Genomic DNA, 23,644 nt, shown 5'->3' on the forward strand with positions numbered 1-23,644 from the left:
TAAAGGATAAACAAATCTCCAGAAATGTCTTGAACTGGAAGAGTATGTTTGTGTCTGGTCACAATGTAACCTCTTGTAGTAAGCATGAATTTACAGAGTAAAAACATGTTCTTTGTTTGGCTCACTAATTTAATCTTTACTATTGATTCTTTCAGTGAACATGGAGCATCTCTATGTGACAGGCATTCTTTTAGGTGCTGCTGATAAAAAAAAATAAATAAAGTGTCAAAATCATCCCAATAAAAAGCTGAGGGCCAGAAAGAGATCTATATAATACGAAATGCTGCGGGAGGTACAAAGAGACAGCTCAGTGTTTTTATCGAGTGGCTCGTGATAACGATAGCAGTCAGCAAGAGCAGCCTGACTGACCGAGCACTGATTTATGAAAACACTTTACATACTTTAAGTTAGGTCTCACAACAACTGTAGGAAAACGTGTACGGTATTGTCACTGTTTTACAGATGTGTGTATTGGTACCAGGAGAAGAGAAGCAACTTGCTTAGAGTGCACAGCCTATCAGGGGCAGAGCAGGATTCTAATCTACTCTTGTTATTCTTATACAGATTATTATTTTTTTAAGATTTTATTTATTTATTTGACAGTGAGAGAGAGAGAGAGCGCACACAAGTAGGCAGAGCAGTAGGCAGAGGGAGAGGGAGAAGCGGGCTCCCCGCGGAGTAGGGAGCCCGATGCTGAACTCGATCCCCGGATCCCGGGATCATGACCTGAGCCGAAGGTTTAACCGACTGAGCCACCCAGGTGCCCCTCTTATACAGATTATTATGAAAGAACGTATTTTATTTTAATTCACCACCCCGAGGTTTAAAATTATCTCTCAGCAAGAAGCAGATTAACTCACATGTTAGCATATATTTCTTAAAGCTCAAAGCAGCTCTTTTTGATGTAAATTTTAGTTGAATGTCTCTTTTTTTATCATAAGTATTTTTATGTTTATTTAAAGAGTTATTGAGTCACATGGAAATGATAAATAATTGATAGTTTTGAAGCAACTGAACAAGGCAAAAGGTAAAGCAGTTTATTAGCATAAAAGCTTGTCCTGTATTCTTTTCTCTTAGCACCTTTATCCTCAGAACCGCTTGATTGTACTTAAGACATATGAGCAATAAGGAGGGCAAAAATTTTACAATTCTGTTCTTCTCATATAAGACATATGTATGGAAGGCAGAGGCTCTTGCTAACCTCTGTAGTAATGAACTTGTTTTTCAAATTCCATTTGTTGTAGAGTACTGTAGGTACATAACTAAGGGCAGAATTTATTCCCTGTATTAAAATTTTTTAAAACTCCATTTACGTTCAGGGTGCCTGGGTGGCTCAGTTGCTTAAGCAACTGCCTTCGGCTCAGGTCATGATTCTGGAATGCCAGGGGTCGCATCGGGCTCCCGCTCAGCAGGGAGTCTCCTTCTCCCTCTGACCCTCTCCCCTCTCATGCTTTCTCTTTCTCTCTCTCTCTCAAATAAATACATAAAATCTTTTTTAAAAACTCCATTTACATTCAGAAATACAAATGTTGTAAATTAGGCACCATTTTAATTGATGACAGCAAACTTTTTTTAATGAATGTTACTGTGGTATCATTGTTAGAAATATTGAAAGTTGACTTCTTTTTCCAAATCACTGTCATATCTTCAGTTAATACAAAATATGAGTAATTTGTATGGGAAAATATTATTTCTGTAAAAGAATACAAGGTGTTTACTATTAAACATTAGGAAGCTACTTTGACTAAGAGGGAAGTAAATGTTTTAAGAGGTTCACTGAAAGGGCATTTTAATGATTAACACTAACTTTCATACACCAGTCAGGCTTAGTACCTTATTTAAAGTTTAGAGATTTCTTCTGTGTTAGTTTTCCATTAATTTTAATATTTTAAAACTCTCTACACATCAGGCTACAAACCAAACAATGGTGCGAAATTAAAATGAGTTATTGTTTGTGTGTTTCAGTCATTTTTTTGATTCATTCATGTGTTTGGTGACTAAAGAGAATTTAATATATTTCAGAATTAATATGGAATTATTGATTTTTTTTCTCCTGGAAGGCTAGTTGCTTTTGTAATCACAAGGGCACTGGACACTGGTCAAAGGACAAGTGGGACCTGAAGTCCAGCTCATGTTGCATTTGCCTCGGAGCGAGGCTGTGTCTGCCCAGAGTTTTGGGCAACTTTTACGAGTCTGGCCAAGTCATAGAAAAGTTGTTGTTGTTGTTTTCCGTTTTACATAAAGGGGCATGTAGGTTCATGGCAAACTTGTTCTAAGAAAAATAAGAATGGTAAGGTCCCATGCCTCAGTTTCTTGAGGATATGTGGTGTGTGTGTGTGCATGCGCACATGTGTGTTTCGGGGGGCATGGCAAGAGGAGAGGAGCAACTTTATGCAGAAGGACATTTTAAAAGTTTTCATGAATAAAATTATTACATTAGAGATACTTTTCATATTTTATTTTTCAGAAGAGGACTATCAGAAGGATCTGGGAAGCAAAGTTTGGCTGTGAAAAGCAAAGATCCTCTACCTACACATTTTACAAGCAATGTGCAGAAAGCCATTGATAAATATACCTGGTAAGAATGAACGTGCTGCAATGCTTCTGATTGCAAAATCAAAACATGCCCATAATGAATATAGGAAGCGATATCAGTGATTGCATTTCTAAGAGTAAAAAAAAAAAAAAAAAAAGTTTCATTTTTAGTGTAATGAAATGTTACACTGCACGAATGTTTTAAAATCAGTTTTAAGGGCGCCTGGGTGGCTCAGTCGGTTAAGCATCTGCCTTCAGCTCAGGTCATGATCCCAGGGTCTTGCTCGGCGGGAAGCCTGCTCCTCCCTCTCCCACTCCCCCTGCTTGTGTTCCCGCTCTCGCTATCTCTCTCTCTGTCAAATAAATAAATAAAATCTTTTTTTAAAAAAAACCCAGTTTTAGAATCGGCTCTAAGAAGTAAAACCACTTCCAGTTTAATCTCTTCCCAGGAAATGGTCTTTATGGGCTTGCGTTTGTCTCTGCAGTGAACCTGGGTCATCATTTACATCCAGTGGCAGCACCATGCCTGCAGGGACCCACAACTCTTGGTCTCGGTCTGGGACACAGAGTTTTACCACTGGCTTATCAACTGAGAGGAGCTCCATTTACTCTTGGAGAGATGACGTATGTCTCAGCATCTTTTGTATAATTCCGTGATTACAATTTGTAATGAATTGCTTCCTTACTTTTAAATCATCTTTTTACCACTTTTGAAAGCATTACCTATTGGACACGTACACATACATCCCTATGAGCGTGTTTACATGTCACATCATGGAAAAATTTAAAAATGTAGAAAAGATAAGGAAAAATAAAAATCACTCAATCTCATAACCCAGAGTCATAGCTGTTGATACTTTTGGTTTTTCCCCCACTTCCCAACCCCTCCCCCTCCGTATGTTGTATATGATCACTTCCGTCCTATCCGAGACTGGAAATTCAGGACAGACTTTGACAATGAGCAACTTAAATACCAGGAAAAACGTGGAGAAGTAAAAATTGTACAAAATCACCGTGATTAGGGGAGTTTCCCCCCAATATTCTAAATCAGATCTTTTTCTTTCACCTCTCACCCTAGCAGAAGCTGTTAACTTGAACGCTATTTTTGTCCTCTGCGGGAGTGGGATTCTTAGCTGTGTGGACCAGAGTCTCCAGCTCAGGCTTTGTTGGGCACTCTGCCAGCCTGTCTCTATTCCCTCAAGTGCCGCTGAGAACAGGGACCCAGCCCTTTGTGAAGCCCACGTGGCCATGCAAGGAAGTCGACTACATTACCTTGGATGCTCTGACTCCAGCTCTTTTTTGGTGTGTGTGCTGTTTCCTTTGCTGTCTTGAAAGCAGTTGGCCATTTGGAAGGCACCCGTGGGTCCACTTCCTCGGATGGGGGCTGTGTAGTAGCTGGGCTTCTCACAGCAGTGGGAGGGACCCTGGAAGGCGTCAGCTCCAAACCATTCAGGCCTTTTCCAACAGGGCGGGCCTGGCTCACCTGTGATAAACAGTCCCCACCCTCACTCCAGCGTCTGCAGGTGGGAAGAAGGCTGAGGACCATCGCTTCATACCGTCCCAATCCTGCGATTCTTTCAGTACACGTTTTTACGTAATTCTGTGGAGAGTCTTGTGACTTTCATTTATAGAACTGAAATGACTTAAGGCCCTACAATTGCTTTTCATTTAAAAACTTTAACTTACTTTTTTGATAGGTCATATTTGCAAAAAGCAACAAAAGCCAAAAGAGAGGAAATTGAAAGTAAGCCCTTTTACTCTCCTCAGCCACCTGGTTGCCTGCCGAGAGGCAAAAATTCTTAGTTTTTACCTGATTTGCATTTTAAAAGAGATCATTCAATTCCCCTGTTGTCTGGGAATCTGGTTTATTATCAATTTAAGAGAAGATGCAAAACAAAAAAAAATACTGAGTATCATTCTATGAAAATCAATCCGGTTTGACCATCTTGGATCAGGTATGTCAAAATGAGTGTGCACTTTATTGCTCTGAGTTATGGATTAGATTTTAGGTTCACATTCCCCTAAAAGAAAATATAGCCAGGGCTCTTCATTAAAAGAAGGTAAATGGCCCTTTGTATAAAAGTCATTTTCCTTTTCAGTGATACCATCAGAAGAAAAACTAGCTGGTATTTTGCAGCTGTGCTTAAGTGTGTTACGCTCACTATATGAGGGACTTATGTCTGTGTACATATATGTACATGTATACATATGGATATATAGGTATGTGTACATGTGAGTATATCAATGCCTGTCAATATGTGTACCTTTACCTATATTTATATCTACTTAAAATCTCAAATAAGTCTCATAACGCATGTGGTAGAAATGATCTCTATTTAACAGTTACAGAAGCTGAGTCTCCCAGTGGGATGTAATTTCTCAGAAGAGTAAAAATTGGGCCACTGGTATGTCTGACTGCAAAGTCCACATTCTTGTTATCACATCATATTTCTTCCTATATAAAGGGCACTTTAAATCTGTAAGTGTTAATGATCGTGAAGGCCGTCTTTCTACAACTTTTAGTCTTGTAACTAAATGTGCATTTTTCTGTTTTAGGAGTTTGACAAGGCGAACGCAGAGAAAGTCCAGCAGTTATTCTGGGAGGTGGAGGAAATGTTATTTGAAGGGAAAGTAAGCCCTCATACTCAGAATCTAGTGGCCGAATGCAGTGAGTGGGCAAAAAGATCCCTCCATCTGAGGTAGGGAAGTTGTTCATGGTAACTCTCTGAAATGCGTTCTGGAAACACCCACTCCTGGCCCATTTAATACAGTTAGTATATTTTGACTGAAAGCAGTTGCCCAGTCAAAATATGTATCCAGAACACATGTCTTTACTAAGAAAGCACAGCTTTTGAAATGGTGTCTGAGGAAATATTGGGACATTCCAGATACCCAAGTGCGTCTTAACTTGTGAGAAACAAATCTAGCTCATTTTCAGAAGGGCATTACATATGTAACAAATGCAAGAGTGGTAGAAGTGATCCTTTACCTTCACATTCACTAGTATGTGAACAACACATCAGTCTTCAGAGCTGAGGACAGTACTTGGGGTCAGGGTTGGGAGAGAAACAGAGTAATTATTTGATGAATGATTGGATAGATGAATCTTCCTAACTAACCAAGATTCCTTATGTAGGAAGGATCACTTATTTTTTTTAATCCCTCTGGGATTTTATGTATGTATGTATGTATGTAATTATTTATTTATTGCTATTGTTTTTTTAATTTATCTTTTTTCAGTAGACTCCACACCCAGTGAGGAGCCCAGTGTGGGGCTTGAACTCATGACCTTGAGATCTAAGATCTGAGCTGAAATCAAGAGTTGGACCTTTAACTGATTCAGGTGCCCCAGGATCACTTATTTTTTCATATCAAAGATGGAAAATATAGATTGGGTCTGAAGGAAAGCTTTTCTTCTCTCAGTGATTCGGCCAAATCCACTTAGGAGAAAAATCCATCTCCGTTATCAGAAGTTCCTCTATATTGTATGGGGAGAATAGATTAGAGCCCTCATACAAATGTAGATGGATTTTCTGGTTACCTCAACTAGGTAACTTAAAAAAAAATCTTGGCTACGTAGTCTTTAAATCTTTCTATTCAGTCCTCCATAAGCCCTCGTCTTGAAGAGTATAATACGTCCACCTAGTATTAATTGTGGATGCTTACTTTTTAGGCATGGGGCACTTACCAAAAAGCCAGGACCTCAGACCTGCTCCTGTCCCTCTTGTCTTATATAGTTAAGATAAAAATGAAGGAGGGGAGGGTGGAAAAAGAAAAGACTGCAAGGAGGGGCACCTGAGTGGCTCAATGGTTAAGCGTCGGCCTTCGGCTCAGGTCATGATCCAGGGTCCTGGGATCGAGCTCCACATCGGGCTCCCTGCTCAGCGGGGAGTCTGCTTCTCCCTCTCCCTCTGCTGCATTCTCTGCTCATGCTTGCTCTCTTTCTCTCTCTCTCTCTCTCAAATAAATAAATAAAATCTAAAATTTAAAAAAAAGTTAAAAAAAGAAAAGACTGCAAAGAATATAAGCCGGGTATATATATTTGTATAGTTTTATTCATTATGTAAATATTAGTGAACATTTATAGAGAGCTCCTGTGTGCCCAGCGTTACCCTAGCTGTCTGAATCTGGTACATGTTATCTCTAAACCACTCATCAGTCCTCCCGGTAACTATGGTTATATCTCGTGTACAAACAGCAAACAGATGAAATCGGTGGCTTAGAGAGCCTGAGAACATTGCCTCAGATCTCTTTGTCAGTAGCGAGAACAGTCTGTCCCGCTCCCTCAAAGCCTACACTTTCTCTTTGACACCATTGTGCTTCTCACATACCAGTATGTTCCTTATCACTTCATACATGCGCCTTCAAAATATGGTGTTATCTGACTTTAAGCGTCGCAAAGAATTTTTCCTTTTTCCAATCAAAAATATTAGTAAGTTCCTTTTTTTTTTTTTTCTTTTTTTACCTTGCAGAGTATTAGGAAGACAGCTCATCGTGCCAACTGATGAAGGGTTCCAACATTTCCAGGGCAGTGAGCCTAGTACTGTGGTCCACAAACCCTTCCTAGATGCCTGTGGACACAACCGCAACAGCAGAGAGTAGGTTCCTATAAGTAACTTTTGAAAGTATTTTTAATTTCATTTCAGTTAAATTTTTCATGTCTGTCTTAGCCATGAGCCTTGGCTCCACTGGTTTGGAAGCTTAGATTTCAGTGAAGGGCAGGTACAGAGCACTTTTTTCCCAAGATGCTTCTGATTCTAGATTGATGATGATGATGATGAGTGTGTGTAATACAGATAACAAGGAAGTTAACTTTTGAACTGTTGTTTCAAAGACTCTGAAAGGTGGGCCAGATGAAAAATCAAAAAACTGACTCCCTTGTGATGCATCCTAAGCTCCAGCTCAATAGCAGAAGAACTAAAGTTCTATCCCATTTTCTTTTGATAAATCCCTCTATGCCAGTCACACATATTTGGGACTATGCCATGACATCATTTTATTACAGCAAAGGGGATGCAAACTCATCGAGTAATTTAAGCTTTTAAGAGGCCCTTAAAAATTTTCAATGATGCCTGTGTTAAAATGTTGCTTTTAAGGATATGATTTTATCAAATTTTTAAGCAATGATTTTTTTTGTTTGGGATTCTGTACTTTATGGATAATTTAAAGACTCACCAAAATCATGCAAGCATTATAGTCTTGACGTTCTACAAACTCTCATGGAGGATCTGCTTCTCCCCATAGATTGTGCATCTCTGGCTCTCAAATACTCCCTGAGATGTGCTCAGCCCCTGCCCTGGCAGGCCCCGAGGGCCCAAAGGTTGCTGGCCTAACGGCAGGCTCACCCCAGGAAGAAGAGGTTTATGACGTGGATGGAAAGATTGAAGAATATTTTGCTTTTGACAGAAAAGAAGAGTAAGTGGAATTTATTTAACATTGACTTAGTGTAATTATATTAATTTACTTGGCCTTTATTTTGATTATTTGCTCATTTAGTGTCTTCTATATTTTTTACGTGTCCAAAAGATTTTCCATTCTTTTGAGAGTAATATGCTTCCAAAAGCTTTTCAATTCCTAGCAGGATATGTCTTTGCTAGATCAGTGCTTCCCTCCCCCGCCTTTTTTTTGACAACATGGCACAGCTAGAAAACAAGAATTGTGTTCAGCATGCTGGTGAAAGTGGACGAGGCTCCTAGTAGCCTTCATTCCCTGAGGACTCCAGGCTGCCCTTCTAGAAAGACAAAGGGAAGGCCCAGTCTCTGCACTAAATAGAGAGACTTAAATTGGTTCTTTGAAAAGAGCTACAAATATTGAATAATAAAAGTTGCCTGTGATTGAAAATGGATACATTAAAAAGTAACAATGTGCTGTTAAAAAAGAATGTTATGTTTATACACATATAATGTACATGTGCATACATATTAGAGAGAGAGAGACAAGTAGTTGGATAGTACTATTTTAACTTTAACCATTGATACTTTTAGTAATTACAATGGGTTTTGTTCTTAGTGATGATGAATGTCTTGAACAAAAATCAGCTCACCGCCATAGGATGTGGCAGAAACATGGACTTCCTCCCCTTTCTCCTCATGACTGTATCAAAGATGCGGTGGCTGCAGAAGTGTTTGATCACATCTGGACAAGTGTCGTAGAGATATTGGAAGAGCTGATCAGAAAAAATTGGGAAGTTACACTCACAGGTACTTATTTGTAGCATTTGGCCCTAATGGAAAGAAAAAAAAGACCCCCGTTGCTCAGCTTTGTGTCTCCACCCAACTTGGCCACACCTAGGATATGATCGAGTGAGAAGAGAAGTAGGTTTTCTCCCCTTATTCATAAATGATCTTGAATCCCTTCAAAAAGGACATTATTATTATTTTGAGTTATAAAAATGGGGCGCCTGCGTGGCTCAATCGTTAAGCGTCTGCCGTCGACTCATGTCATGATCCCAGGGTCCTGGGATCGAGCTTCACATCGGGCTCCTTGCTCGGCGGGGAGCCTGCTTCTCCCTCTGCCTGCTGTTCCCCTGCTTGTGTTCCCTCTCTCGCTGTGTCTCTCTCTGTCAAATAAATAAATAAAATCTTTAAAAAAAATGTATATGCACTTTGGAACAATAACATAGAAATGCACAAGAAAGAAGCTTAAAGTCACTTTAAAAATCTCTAATAATAGGATAACTTCTCTAATAATGGGAGATCGGTTTTTAATTGTTTATGACTTTATTTGTAAAGCAAAATAGAAACATAGATAATTTAATAATCACTTCATTTAACCTTATAAAGTGTTCTCTTAACTACTTGAAATTGAGAAGAAACAAATCCTAGAAATGTCTGTGGTAGATGTTAATGGCTAATGTTATGGAATCAGTTTGTACAATAGGGTACTGCTCATGTTAATTTAAATATATTCTTTTTCCAACCAAAGGGGTTAATTGGGATATTATAAAATACCAAGAATTTTTCTTGCCCCAGCGTATAATCCCTAGTTTTCTACCTACCACTGAAATGATAGGCATGTGTGTATGGAAAGCATCATATCAGCCAATGGCTCTGTGGGGTCTCTGCTCTATGCAGGGTTCAGTGGCCATAGCAGACTCACGATAACTCAAAAACAAAGATTCTCTTTGAACAGTGAATTTTATGTATATATATTTGATAACGTGTTTCCTAATAATATTAATTTTTTTGTTGTTGACACAGAAGGAAAGAAACAAAAAGAAAAATTGAAAGTAGCTGAGAATAAATCTCCACTGATACTCATTTCCCGTATTAACACTGATGCACCAAGTGTTCCCCCATCCAGAAGCTCTGAAGCCCGAAGCATATCCCTGGCTCCTCATCTTAATCCACCTCAGGTAGATGCTTTTCTGCTAGTATCTTTCTTTCCTTCAGTATTTTTTATCTCTGTCCTGGTTTGTCAGCGTGCTCCTTTATTATCGAATATTTGGTTCTGTTCGTCAATTAGACCAAAATCTAAAAATAATCTTTTCATGGAGTGTAGTAGCATCACCACGTTCTATAATAGAGTTGGGACACTCAGATTTGAGACTTATCACATGCTTGGAGCTGTAGAGCTCTTTCTATATTTTTAAGGAGAAAAAATGCTTTTCCCCAACATTTTGTGCTAATTTGAAGGTTACGGATGTTCTCCTATCTTCCCACCAAAATGATAAAAAACAAAAGTCAATGAGAATATGTTGGGTTCATTCAACATTTATTGAGTTTGCATTAAGTGCACTGTATTAGGTGTTTTGAGGAGATACATAGATGAACAAAGCATGGTCCCCGATCTAGTAAAAGGAAAAACATAATACAAGTCACATGCAATACATTGTGTGAGTCATGTGCAAAACAAGGCCTTAGGAGAATAAAGGAGAGAGTGATTCATCCTGATTGGGGCTTGAGTCTTGATCTTTTAGGTTGGAGGTGAAAATTGAGCAGAAACATGAAGAAATGAGTAGGACTTGCATGGGTAGGAAGTCTGCATGGGTCATTTCAGGCCAAGGAGAGGCATGGAGGAATGAAGGGGGGCGTGTTTGGAGAACAATGATTGGGCGGAGTGGGGTTAGAGGTGAGGATGCTGGGACCAGCAGGGGCATTGAACCAAGACCAGGGCATTGAGAGTCAGGAATGGATGAGGGGATTATGTTGGACATGTTGTTTAACTTTTCTAACCTTGAATATCCTTTATCTAGAGAATGATGTCCAAGATATTGTTATGAGGATAGAATCATATAAATAGGTGAGAGTTCCTAACGCAGAACCTGGTGCATGCTAAGCACTCAATACCTCTTTCTCGAATTGCTTCCTTAGTCAAAGATCTGGTGGAGGGTGAGGCTGGAAAGTCTGAGCTTGTTAATTTGGGTCCTTCCTCTTTTCTTTTGGATAAGTCTGGCCAGTGGTTTATCGATTTTATTAATTCTTTCCAAGAACCAGCTTCTAGCTTCGTTGATCTGCTCTACTGTATTTCTGGTTTCTAATTCATTGATCTCTGCTCTAATCTTTATTATTTCTCTTCTCCTGCTTGGCTTAGGCTTTATTTGTTGTTCTTTCTCCATTTCTTTAAGGTGTAAAGTTAGCGTGTATATTCGGGATTTTTCTATTTTTTTGAGTGAGGCTTAGATGGCTATGTATTTCCTCCTTAGGACCACCTTTGCAGTATCCCATAGGTTTTGGACCGATGTGTTTTCATTCTCATTGGTTTCCATGAATTAAGTTCTTCTTTAATTTCCTGGTCAACCCAAACATTCTTAAGCAGGATGGTGTTTAGCTTCCAAGTGTTTGAATTCCTTCCAATTTTTTTCTTGTGATTGAGTTCCAATTTCAAAGCACTGTGGTCTGAGAATATCCAGGGAATAATCTCAATCTTTTGGTATCAGTTGAGACCTGATTTGTGACCCAGTATGTGGTCTATTCTGGAGAAAGTTCCACGTGCATTCAAGAAGAATGAGTATTCTGTTGTTTTAGGGTGGAATGTTCTGTATATATCTGTGAAGTCCATCTGGTCCAGTGTGTCATTCAAATTTCTTGTTTCTTTGTTGATCTTCTGCTTAGTGGATTTGTCTATTGCTGAGAGTGGAGTGTTGAGGTCTCCTACTATTAAAATATTATTATCAATATGTTTCTTTATTTTGGGCACCTGGGTGGCTCAGTCGTTAAGCGTCTGCCTTCGGCTCAGGTCATGATCCCAGGGTCATGGGATCGAGCCCCACATCGGGCTCCCTGCTCTGCGGGGAGCCTGCTTCTCCCTCTCCCACTGCCCCTGCTTGTGTTCCCTCCCTCGCATTTAAAAAAAAATATGTTTCTTTACTTTGGTTAACAGTGGGCTTATGTAGTTGGCTGTTCCCATGTTGGGGGCAGAGATATTTACAATTGTTTGATCTTCTTGTTGGATAGACACTTTAAGAATGATATAGTGTCCTTCTGTATCTCCTACTACAGTCTTTAGCTTAAAATCTAATTTGTCTGATACGAGAATTGCTACCCCATCTTTCTTTTTAGGTCTGTTGGCATGAAAAATTGTTCTCCCTCCCCTCACTTTCAGTCTAGATGTATATTTAGGTTCAAAATGAGTCTCTTGTAGACAGCATATGGATGGGTCCTTTTTATCCAATCTGCAACCCTGTGCCGTTTCATGGGAGCATTTAGGCCGTTCACGTTGAGAGTCATTGTTGAAAGATATGATTTTATTGCCATCATGTTGCCTGTGAAGTCCTTGTTTCTGTAGATTGTCTCTGTAAATTTCTGTTGTATATTACTCTTGGGGGTCTTTCTTATTTTATAGAACCCCCCCTTAATATTTCTTGCAGGGCCAGCTTGATGGTCACATATTCTTTCAGTTTCTGCTGGTCTTGGAAGCTCCTTGTCTCTCCATCCATTCTGAATGATAGCTTTGCCAGATAAATTATCCTTGGCTGCATGTTCTTCACGTTTAGTACCCTGAATATGTCTTGCCAGGCCTTTCTGGCTTGCCAGGTCTCTGTGGACAGGTCTGATGTTATTCTGATGTTCCTCCCTCTGTATGTAAGAAATCTCTTCCCCCTCGCCACTTTCAAGATTGTTTCCTTGGATCTAAGATTTGCGAATTGTACAATTATATGTTGGGGTGTCAGTCTGTTCTCATTGATCTTGGGAGGGGTCCTCTCTGCCTCTAGGACATGAATGTTTCTCTCATTTCCCAGATTAAGGAAGTTCTCAGCTACGATTTGCTCAAATATATCTTCTAGACCTCTCTCTCCACCCCCTCAGGGATCCCAATAATTTCTGATATTGGAACGTTTCATTCTGTCACTAATCTCTCTCAGTTTGATTCCTTGGGTTTTAATTTGTTTTTCCCATGCCGCTTCTATTTCCATCTTTTCTATCATCTTATCCTCTATCTCACTAATTCGTTCTTCTGCCTCCGTCACCCTGGCAATCAGAGTATCCAGTTTAGACTGCATTTCATTCATAGCATTTTTAAGTTCGGCCTGATTAGATATAATTTCTGCCCTTAGAGATTCTATATTGTCGTTAATATTTTTCTCAAGCCTAGATATCACCTTGATAATTGTTACTCTGAAGTCTATTTCTGACATCTTGCTTATATCCATATCCATTAGGTCTGTCGCAGAGGCCACAGTCTCTGAGTCTTTTCTTTGTTGGGGGTTCCTCCCCTTAGTCATTCTGTTGAGGGGTGGTTGTGGGAATGTACAGAATCCAAAGTATTAACCATGGCCCAAGCAAGATGCACCTGTTTTATAGGGACCTTAGTGTTGTCGTCCTCTTGTTCTTCCAGCCTGTCTTCCAGGGGAGGGGCCTGCTGCGCTGTGACTCAGGCCCCCAGGCTTGGGCAGAGTTGCCCTGCCCCCTGTGGGGGGAGGGGTGGAAGAGGACGGGGTATGGGCTCAGTGAAAACCATTTTTTTCGGGCTTTTGTTCTCTGGCGGCTTTTCACGTCTCTTCCAAGAGTCAGAGCAGAAGTGACACATCCAAACCTCTGTCTCAGAACAGAGAGATCGTGGGGTGCCTGGGTGGCTCAGTCGTTAAGCGTCTGCCTTCGGCTCAGGTCATGATCCCAGGGTCCTGGGATCGAGTCCCACATCGGGCTCCCTGCTCTGCGGGAAGCCTGCTTCTCCCTCTCCCACTCCCCCTGCTTGTGTTCCTGTTCTCGCTGTCTCTCTCTGTCATATAAATAAATAAAATCTTTAAAAAAAAAAAAAAAAAAGAACAGAGAGATCGCAGTCTGCTCTTCACTGAGCTCTCCAGGCCACACTGTCTCCGTTTCTGTCTGCACTGCTAAGACCCACAGCCTCTCTGGTTGTGCACCCCTCAGCAACTCTCCCAGCGCTGGAACCCAGGCCGTCTCTGCCCTTCGTGCTTCTAAAACCATGAGCCACCCCTGGTTCATGCGGGCCAATGCACCTGCAGCTCCTGGATCCTGTCTGGGGGCTGCACTAAAGTCCTTTCCCGGCCACTACCTGTCTCAAGTCTGTGCCCTGTCCCCAGCGCGGGAGGCTTTTGAGCTCCAGTGTTGTATCCCCTTCCGGGCACAAGCTTATGGCAGCTCCCTCCCCTTCTGTTTATCTTCTGATATCTGCGTGCAGAATCACAGCTCACCGCTTTATACCTCGAGATCGTGGGATATATTCTGTTTGTAGAGATCCAAATATATCTTCTTACATCTCAGGCTGATTTCGTGGGTGTTCAGAATGGTCTGGTAGATATCCAGCTCAATTCAGGGGACCGGTTGAAATAGGGTCCCCTACTCTTCCACCATTTTTTCCATCTCCAAGGCTGAGCTTCTTCATGGGAGACCTTCAGTAGTGCTAAGGAGCTTAGACTATGTGTGGGGGAGCAGAGAAAAAGGAAAAGTCAGGATTCCTGGTCTTGAGGTCCGTGCAGTTTAGCCAGAGGGAGTCAAGCCCTGCCAAGTACCACTACACACGTGCATGCAGGTGCACGCACGCAACGTGAGGCAGTGGGGAGATGGTCGAGCGGGTGAGAGCTTGCGCTGTAGGACTCCAAGTACAGGGTCCGACTCTGTGATCCTGAATCGGTCCCTCAAAGCCTTCGTCTCGTTATCTGTGGGATCTGTGAATCAGGGCGCTGTGAGAGGTAAACAAAATAAGACACATAGTGCAATACGTAGTGTAGAGAAGGCACTCAATAAGCATTAGTTTTCGTTATAACCAGACATGAATCGTATGCTCTATCCCACCGTATGCTATCCTATCCTATCCTATATTGTAATTTGATGTCCTTTAGTTCATAAATGCCACAGAGTTCAGGGGGAATGTGGCATACTTCCATAAAGTAGAGTGATACGTGAACCAAATCCTAAATGGTAGGTAACATTTAGTAAGGCTGCCTCGAGGCAGAGGCGGAAATATGCTCCCCGCAAAGGAGCAAGTGAACGGACAATCTTCACAAGGTTGCAAGGACACAGAATAGTGTGTATGGTCCTGGGGGCAGAAGTTGAAAATAGAAATGTCTAATAGGATTGTTTTACTCTGTAGTGTTAGTGTTTTACAGTAAGCCTTCTTTGCTTTTGCTGTTCAAAATAAACTTTCAGAACTGCTACCGTTTATTGTATTTTTTGATCTTTTTAAACTGCTCAGGCAGGTTCAACAGTGTTCCCCACTTTGCATTTTCAAATATGCGGTACGAATCCCATAAAAATGGGCAGCTGATGACAACATGGAAAAGAATCCTTAAGTATTAGACAATATAAGTAAACTTGAGAAATATGGAAATTTTTAAGTCTGAAGGGTTTTTTACAAGTATTTTCTTTTTATAGCTTCCAATGGGTTTTCAAAATGTTTTTTACAGCTAATTTGTTGTTTTCATTTGGATCAGTGTTAAAAGAAAATGAATGGACAACAAAGTTGAAAGTAAAAATGAAGTATTATTAGAGCTTATTTTGAAATAAAGCGTCCTACTGGTAATTACAACCGGTCTTAATTAATTCCTGTAACATTTCTTTTTAATGTTCAACATGGGGAAAATGTGACTGTGGCTTCTACATCTATTCTCCAACTAGAATATGGTTCTAGTTTCAGAAATCCTGTTTCCCTGAATCTAAATGTTGTTTTCTATCCTAGTTGGCCATATCATGGGACCAGATAGGGAATTCATGATTATTTACCCTCACTTCATGCTTCCACCACTGTGATCTAATTTATTTCTCATATGAAGTATGTGTCATTATCCTCAACTTAAAGATTAGGGAATTAAGACTCCAAGAACAAAGTAGTCTTTCCAAGACCACCTACCAGGGAGCTGTGGGAACTGGGATTCAAATGTAAGCCTTCGAGATCTGGTGTTTGGGTTTTTTTCCCAGGCTGTTGTGCCACTCTCAGGGCAGCTAGCTGGGGCCAGCTGTGAAGGATAGGGTAGGAGAAGAGGTCTGAGGCAACAGCTCAGTTAGGAGCTGGGGTACTCTTTCTTTGCTTCTCCAGATTCTCTCTCAACCGTCCTCCCCCTGGTGTGCTCTGGAGGCTGGCACACACTAATGGTATGGAGGGCTCCCTTGTCCTGCAGCTCTAGGAGCTCAGAGCAAGGCGGGGAGAATGGCAGGACGTTGTTTACTTCTGGCCTCTCTGCCACATTCCACATTCCACCACTAACTGTGGCACTGTTGGCATTTCCACCAAGCAGCTACCCTGTCCAGATTCCAGAAATCTCTCCCGCATTATTTGCCGCTCCAGGCCTGCATATGGTAATGCGCCCTGCTGTTACGTTGTTATATTGCCTGGGGGAATTAAGCCAGTCCTTGTTGATTTCTCTTCCCACATCTTTGTAACATATCATCCGTGTTACATTTTTTCCTCAAATTAGCTGGTTGGAGTGTGCCATTTTTTTCCCCGCTGATTCCTGAGAGACACCGGTAATCACAATAGCACTGGGTGCTTTTTAATTTGTATTGTTTTTACTTTTCTCAGATTCATCGCTTCTCCAACAATTTTTATAGTGATTTGAGTGGTGTGATGACAATTCAAGCAAAGCCACTGCAGCAGAGACCTACCTATTTCTCAGATAGAATACAGTACGTATAAGAAATAATTACCCTGCCTCTTCTGTATGCTGGATACCCTTGAGCACTGAAGACTGCAGAGGATGTGGGATAAGGAGCATCCTGTTTAACCCCATATGCGCTAGGTGTGCCTGAGCCCATTCGGGGAAGGAGACAGCCACACATGACAATGAAGACACACTATTCTAACATCAACCACAAAATGATCACCGTTAGGTTAGGGCAGATAGATAAGGGGAAGAGAGCTGTGAATTCTTAATCTTGTGGGCTATACTGTAGGATTACAATCAGTGAAAACCTTAGATTTTTTTCCCCCCTGTGGAAGATTCTTCATTGAAATAGAAATTGAATTGGAAATGATAGCCTGTCCATTCATTCAACCAATATTTAGGAGTATCTTCTTGAGCCAGGCACTGTTCTAGACAATACCTAGTAATGGACACATGTATATGTGCCCTGTTGTCCTGAGGCTGACATCTGAGTCATCAGCTTGACTTCCATCCATCCCCCAGGAATGAGCAAGAGGACAGATCATTGGGTGCAGGGCCCAGTGCCCTTTCTTTGGCACGGCACCGCCTGGGACGAACCTCCTCCGATGCTCGCATACTCCACACTTCTGAAAGGAAAACACCTGCGTACACGAGGCTGCCTTCTCTTACTTCAGACTCACAGAGGATGAAAACCCCCAATGTGTACAATGATGAAGTTCTTAGGGGAACAAAACTGTAAGTCCTGTCTCTCTCCTGGTAGACCAGATGTCACAGAGGACGGAGACGCTTGCCAGTTAGGGCTTATGGATTCATATGCACGAAGCATCCTCTCTCAAATTTTATGTGGCCACTTTCCAAGTAGTTCATGAATTTGAGTATTTCACATGAGTTGTGTTGCGTAGTCAAGTTCGCTGTATACTAGAATATAATGTCAGGTAATGTACCCAGAGCCGTACAATAAAATGCGCCTGTAATGGTGAGGTGATCTTGGATGGGAAATCAGTGGCCTCATCTGTAAAACTAACAGTTAGCTAATGCTTTCAAATTACATAATTAATTCTTTCTCATTATGAGGTTCAAAAAATTAATGTGCATAAAATGCTACACAAATAAAAGGGACATATATAACTATTAGCTTTTTGTTTGTTTCAAATTTTTATTTAAATTCTAGTTAGTTAACACAGTGTGATGTTGGTTTCAGAAGTAGCATAACTATTAGTTTTTATTTATCTCTAAGGCTATGTTTCGCTGCACGTGGGGAGTTTCAGAGAAGTTTTGACCTTAGGGATCAACTTCAAATCATTGCCTTGTTAGAAAGGAATCTGTCCCCTCCTTCACTGCAGAATTAGGAAGGAGCAATCCAGCTTTCTCACTCATAAGGGCCAGTGTTTATTGGGTGCATTCTGTCACCAGCACCAGCTAAAGGAGTCACATTTATTATTTATTCCCTGCCACAAATCTTTTGCGTTGGTCTTCGTAGTATCCCAGATCCAAGGTGAAGAGACAGAGGCTGAGAGAAGTTGCATAACTTGCCTGAGATGATCCCATGAGGGAGAGAGAGGCAGAGCTGGGACTCTGCACAGTGCTGTGGAGCTTTGGAGACCACGCCCCCGGGGCTCCTGGGGCCACCCGCCTCCTGCCTCAAGGGAGCCAGTGTTTAAGGGGTTGCCTTAGGCTCCCCCCGCCTGCAGGGGTGGGAGGCAAATCAGCTGCCAGGGCTTAAGCAGCCCCTGGGTTTTTCAGGATGCATTCCACAGTGCCAAGCCACGATTGGTTTTTTGATGGGTCACTATTTCTTTCACAGTCTGGAACCGGTATTTCCAGCGTTATTTGGGGTATTCCGGTTATCCAGGGCTATTTGCTCTGGCAGTTCTTCCAGGAGCTCTCCCCCTCCTCCGTTCTCACTGGGGACCACCAGGGACACCTCCCCCCTGCCAGTGTCACAAGCCCCTCACTGGCCCTCTCTTCCTCCTCCCAGCCCACCTGGGCTCCACCGTCAGGCTTTCATCCCAAACCTTTTCTGTTTTCTATTGAAGTAAGTCAGATGCCTCCAGCTGTCCATTCCCTTCATGCTCTGGCCCCTTCTCATCTGTAGACCCGTGTTTTTCAACTTTTTTGTTATTACTGCCATACTAAGGAGCCCTTTTAGACTCTTTTTCCTAATTCCTCCCCCACCTGTGGAATTTTAATGCCACAAATATACTGTACAGTCTATGTACTATTCTTTATATCTGTGTTTTATGCATAAAAAGAACAAGGTTTGGTTTTTTTTTGGTCCTACCAACAATTCATGTTTGCCCATTGGGGGCAATGTCACCATCTTTGACTCTGCATTCCTATATCTTCCCATTACTTCTCCTCACCCATCTTGACTGGGGGCAGCCTTATCATCTCTCTGACCCACAAACAGACCAGCTATGTGTGTTCTGACTTCCGTGATTTTGTTCGTGCTCTGTCTTTCACTTTTATTAAAAAAACCTTTTTTTTTAAACTATCAAAGTACAACAAGTTCTCTGTGGAACATTAGAACAATACCAAAAATATAAGTAGGTATCAAAGATCCCCTGTATGCCCAACACATAGAAATAGAAAAATGATAACTTGGTAAGATGACTACCAATTTTGTCTGTGGTTATGTTTCTTCTTTTCTCCTCTTTCCCTTATCTTTTTTCTAAGACTACATTATCCTACTATTGTAGCACTTTTTCATATGATTTTTTCACTTAATTCATATTTTCCATGTTGTTAAATATTTCAGAAAGCATGATTTTAATGACTAGAAAATAACATGTGGGTATGTGATAATCTATTAAGTATTTCCATTATGGAAACTTTTCATTCCTTCTATATTTTCACTATTATGATGTATAGTGAGCATCATTTTTTAAAAGATTTTATTTATTTATTTGTCAGAGAGAGAGACCATGAGCCAGGGGAGGGGGTGGCAGAGGAAGAAGCAGACTCCCCACTGAGTAAGGAGCCCGATGAGGGACTCGATCCCAGGACCCCGGGAAAATGACCTGTGCCGAAGGCAGACGCTTAGCTGACTGATGAGCCACCCAGGAGTCCCTGAACATCATTTTTATATAAATCATTTTTTTAACTTTTTATTAAGTTCCAGTTAGTTAACATACAGTGTAGTATTACTTTCAGGTATACAATATCATTTTATATAAATCTTGATAAGGAAGACTTCAAATTGTGTCCTGGTGGTACAGTCCTAGAAGTAAAGCTACCAGGTCAAAGGTTATGGATATTTTTAAGACTCTTGAAATATTTTTCCAAAGCTCTTCCCAGAATGGTTCTCACAGTTTATAATCCCACTGGCAGGACACAAGGATCTTTCCTTGCAGCCTCTAAACTATGGGTAGTATATGTATTTTAAAACATCACAGGTCAAAAGGGTCATATTTTAGCTTTCATAACTTTATTATTAGTGAATAAATGAATTAGAATTTATCCTAGACAATCCATCTCTATTCTTGTGTATCATTCAAAACCTTGGATTCCTTATTGATTTCCATCTGGATGATCATGTTTTCAGGAACCTGCAAGGGCCTGGCACAGCCGAGCACTCAGTAAATACAGGTTGACATCACTGCTGACCAAGGAGGAGGTGACTGGAGCTCGTGGTCAGTCCCTCTCCACATTGGTCTTGCTGACACTTCTCATTCTACATGAGCATTTCTTTTTGGAAGGCAGTTGTGATTAGTAGTTCAGATGGGGAGCTTCGGGTGGGGTCTGGCCCCCTCTGTCTGCAGCTAGCTGCTCAGCCCAATGTTGTTTTGTTTACAGGCAAACTGGCATGGAGTGTGTGTCCTCCCCACCGGTTCAAGCCTCCCGGAACAGGTTACCCCCAATAGGCTCAGAGACCGGTGAGCAGAATATGGCAGTTCCTGGATCTCGACCTGTTTCTGTAAGACAGATTTCATTCTGTTTAAGTGCACCATTTAGATTGTCTCTTGGGAAACAGACAAACAAGCAGAATGTAATGTTGGCCCTTCCCAATGAACTCAGTGCCATCAAATGTCTCATAATCTGCTTCCTGAAAGTAACTGGCTTGCGACAAGGGACAGGAGGTGGGAGGGTTAATTCACTGTTTTGTGAAATACAAACATGATTTGAACTAAGTCAGAAAGTTCAGGTGTCAAGGAACATCTGATAGGATGGTAGAGGGAACTAAAGAGCATGAAGGTCAGGCCAGGGGACAGGGAGATCTGTGTTTGAACCCTGCCAGGTAAACTCTGTATGACTTGTAGACATATTCTCCCTGCACCTTAATTTTCTCACCCGTAAAAGGGTCAAAGTGATTCCTTCCTCAAAGAATTGTTATAAGGGTGAAATGAATTTATAGATGGTAGATTATGCCTCCATAAAGTTAGACCTCAGGAAAACACCTGTGACATTTTTATCAGCCCTCGTTCTCACACCTGCACCCATGCTCAACGCGGCCACACGATGGCAAATGGTCTGGGCAGGTCTGGGGTCCCTAGTCTGCATAAGTACATTTCCCCCCAGATGTACGATGACTCCTCACTTCACTCCCATACAAGTAACCTGTCTCTGTTTCGCAAAACATAGAAGGACCCCAGTTTTGCGAGCATAAAGGACTAAAGAGAAAACACAACAGAAACGTTTTCTCTTGCATTCCTTTGCCTCCTCGAGTACTGCAATAGAACCCATTCCTAGAGAGGCAGGAGGTGCAAAGGGTTGATGTGTAACCTTAGCATGTGGCTTAAAGTCATAAAAGAAGGCAAACATCACATTAAAAAAAAAAAGTCTGATGCTTCACAAATGCAAAATTACATGGCTATTATAATTTAACAGTAAGAATTTTAGGTGGTTAAGTTTTTGAATCCATGTTTATTTCTGAGGTCACTACCATTTAATCAGGTTACATAATAAAATTACATAATTAAAATGTATATTGATATTCATGCGTGATGGACCTTATACTTCACAGTATATAAATAAAAGTTTTGAATTAACAAGTGAATGAGCACATAGAGATCTTCTTTTGCCTTTTTTAAGGATTGCATTTGCCTTAAACCAGAACATACTATCCTTTATTCAGTACAGAGGGAGGCAACCACAAAACCGCGTGCTAAGTGCGATTCCTGACAGTTCAGAGCGATCACCTCTTCGAGAAAGATCTCTGACCATAGAACACTTCTCAAGACCCAGCACGACCCATGCGTTTCGGGTGGGTTGCCTGTTAACCCTAAATATGATTTTTAAAAATGTCTGAAACAATAAAACTCATCCCTCATTTTATTTTTCTTCCAATAGTTAGATACTCCCCGGAAAGGTTCATTGACCCTGATGGAATTTGCCAGCCACACATGGACAAGTCAGAGTTTCTTCACAGGTCAGTTTTCTCCACATATAAATAAAATGATATAATAGGTGAGGTTCAAGTTTTGGAAAGAGAAATTGAGGATTATCTACCTTAACAGGACTATTTTGACCATGTAGGAGGAAATACCAAGTGTTTCTCCACTATGTCCAGACACAGAAGTCTCTAGAAAGAGCAAAACCTCAGAGATAAGCACCTATCCGCTGTTTGGCATAATGGGGAAAATGTGCCCAAACGCTCTTCATTAAATCAGAGGCCTCACTCTCAGCAAAAGGACAATTCTGTCTCATGAGTCTTACGAGAAATCAGTGTCTCTCTCTGCAATAGAGTTTTCATGTTTTCCATGAAACCCTAATCTTAGTTCTCTTTGAAGACCTAATTATAAAAATGCTTCATAAAATTAATACAAATATTCTAACTATTTTATAATGGAGAGTTGTACAGATAAATACTTATTTTCAGCCTAGTAGCTATTTTTAGAGTAAAGTTTCTAGTCTGAATTCAGGCCATTGGTGTTTCAGTTTTCAAAACTGTTGCCAGCATTTTGTTTAAGGAGGCAACATAGGGTCGTCATGAGTTGTGATATTCTGGAATCAAATGCCTGTTTTCCATCCTACTTGCTGAGCTGTCTTAGGAGAGCCTCAACTTCTCTGGGCCTCAAGTTCCTCTTTTATAATAGTCTGGGTGGATAAAACCGTTGTTGGAAAAACATATGCAAAGTACTTAGCTAGATTCCAGGCATCTATTCTTTGTTTAAAAATTATGAATAATTTGTATTCTAGATAATCTGAAATGTAAAGGATAATTCGCTGTTTTAAGGCAAATGCTATAGTTTAAAAATAAATCTGGGAGGCGCCTGGGTGGCTCAGTTGGTTAAGCGACTGCCTTTGGCTCAGGTCATGGTCCTGGAGTCCCTGGATCGAGTCCCGCATCGGGCTCCCTGCTTGGCAGGGAGTCTGCTTCTCCCTCTGACCCTCCCCCCTCTCATGTGCTCTCTCTCTCTCTCTCATTCTCTCTGTCAAATAAATAAATGAAATCTTTAAAAAAAATAAAATAAAAATAAATCTGGTAAAAGGGAAGCACTGGGACAACACAGCAATTTTATCACTGTTTACACCAGCCCTTCTATAGTTCTGTAGCGTAGTGGTGTCCAAGATTCTTAAGCCCTTTACAATTTTTCTGCTATGTGAATGGTCCTAAGCTACTGTGGCTTTCTGTCGCTTTTCTTTGTATATTCCCTAGCAGCACTCACTCTGTCAGTGATGGTAATTTGTTCTCTAAAACGCAGCCATGCCCTATTATAAGTATCGGTCTGACTTGTAGATGGTTGGAGGAAAGTAGGCATCAAAGCGTGTTTATTAATAAATAACAACGTGCCAAGTGCTCACTCTCTGCCAAGTTCTGTGCTGAGGGCCGGCATTCAAACACCGAAGACGTTTTGGTCTGTGCCTCAAGGAACACTCAGTGTAGTAGGGAAGATGGAAAGGACCACGAGGGAGGTGAGCAGGACCGCCAGCTGGATATGCAGATGGGTAAACAAACAGAGAAGCTTCCCAGAGGAGCCAAGAGCCATGCCATGCAGGATGGGCATCACGTGGTACGTGAGAGAGAGAGAGAGAGAGATTCCATGGGTGGCCAGGAGACCGTGGTGCTGAAGGAGAGAGCTCATGGAATTTTGATGAATTCATTTTTGGAGATGTTGCCCGTAGCATGTTGACCGGAGCTATCTAATAGTTTGTTGGGCACACAGG

General features: G+C 41.2%; 1 protein-coding gene across 2 annotated transcripts in view; it reads left to right on the plus strand.

Moving 5' to 3' along the window:
* FAM149A (family with sequence similarity 149 member A) overlaps positions 1-23,644 on the plus strand; it is a 53,488-nt gene that overhangs the window by 28,844 nt on the left and 1,000 nt on the right. Inside the window, exons 2-13 of one of the 2 annotated variants that reach the window (XM_031037384.2) lie at positions 2,468-2,578; positions 3,021-3,159; positions 5,092-5,234; positions 7,008-7,133; positions 7,780-7,950; positions 8,545-8,735; positions 9,735-9,889; positions 16,456-16,559; positions 17,060-17,272; positions 20,333-20,453; positions 21,612-21,740; positions 21,827-21,905. In XM_031037384.2, the coding sequence (XP_030893244.2) occupies positions 2,468-2,578; positions 3,021-3,159; positions 5,092-5,234; positions 7,008-7,133; positions 7,780-7,950; positions 8,545-8,735; positions 9,735-9,889; positions 16,456-16,559; positions 17,060-17,272; positions 20,333-20,453; positions 21,612-21,740; positions 21,827-21,905 (1,682 nt within the window). Of the gene's footprint in view, positions 1-2,467; positions 2,579-3,020; positions 3,160-4,653; positions 4,941-5,091; positions 5,235-7,007; positions 7,134-7,779; positions 7,951-8,544; positions 8,736-9,734; positions 9,890-16,455; positions 16,560-17,059; positions 17,273-20,332; positions 20,454-21,611; positions 21,741-21,826; positions 21,906-23,644 lie in introns of those variants that run through there. The other variant, XM_031037386.2, reaches the window with a different exon arrangement.

The sequence above is a fragment of the Leptonychotes weddellii genome, chromosome 2 (assembly GCF_054177405.1).
Source record: "Leptonychotes weddellii isolate Sample4059 chromosome 2, ASM5417740v2, whole genome shotgun sequence".
NCBI classification, from domain to species: Eukaryota; Metazoa; Chordata; class Mammalia; order Carnivora; family Phocidae; genus Leptonychotes; species Leptonychotes weddellii.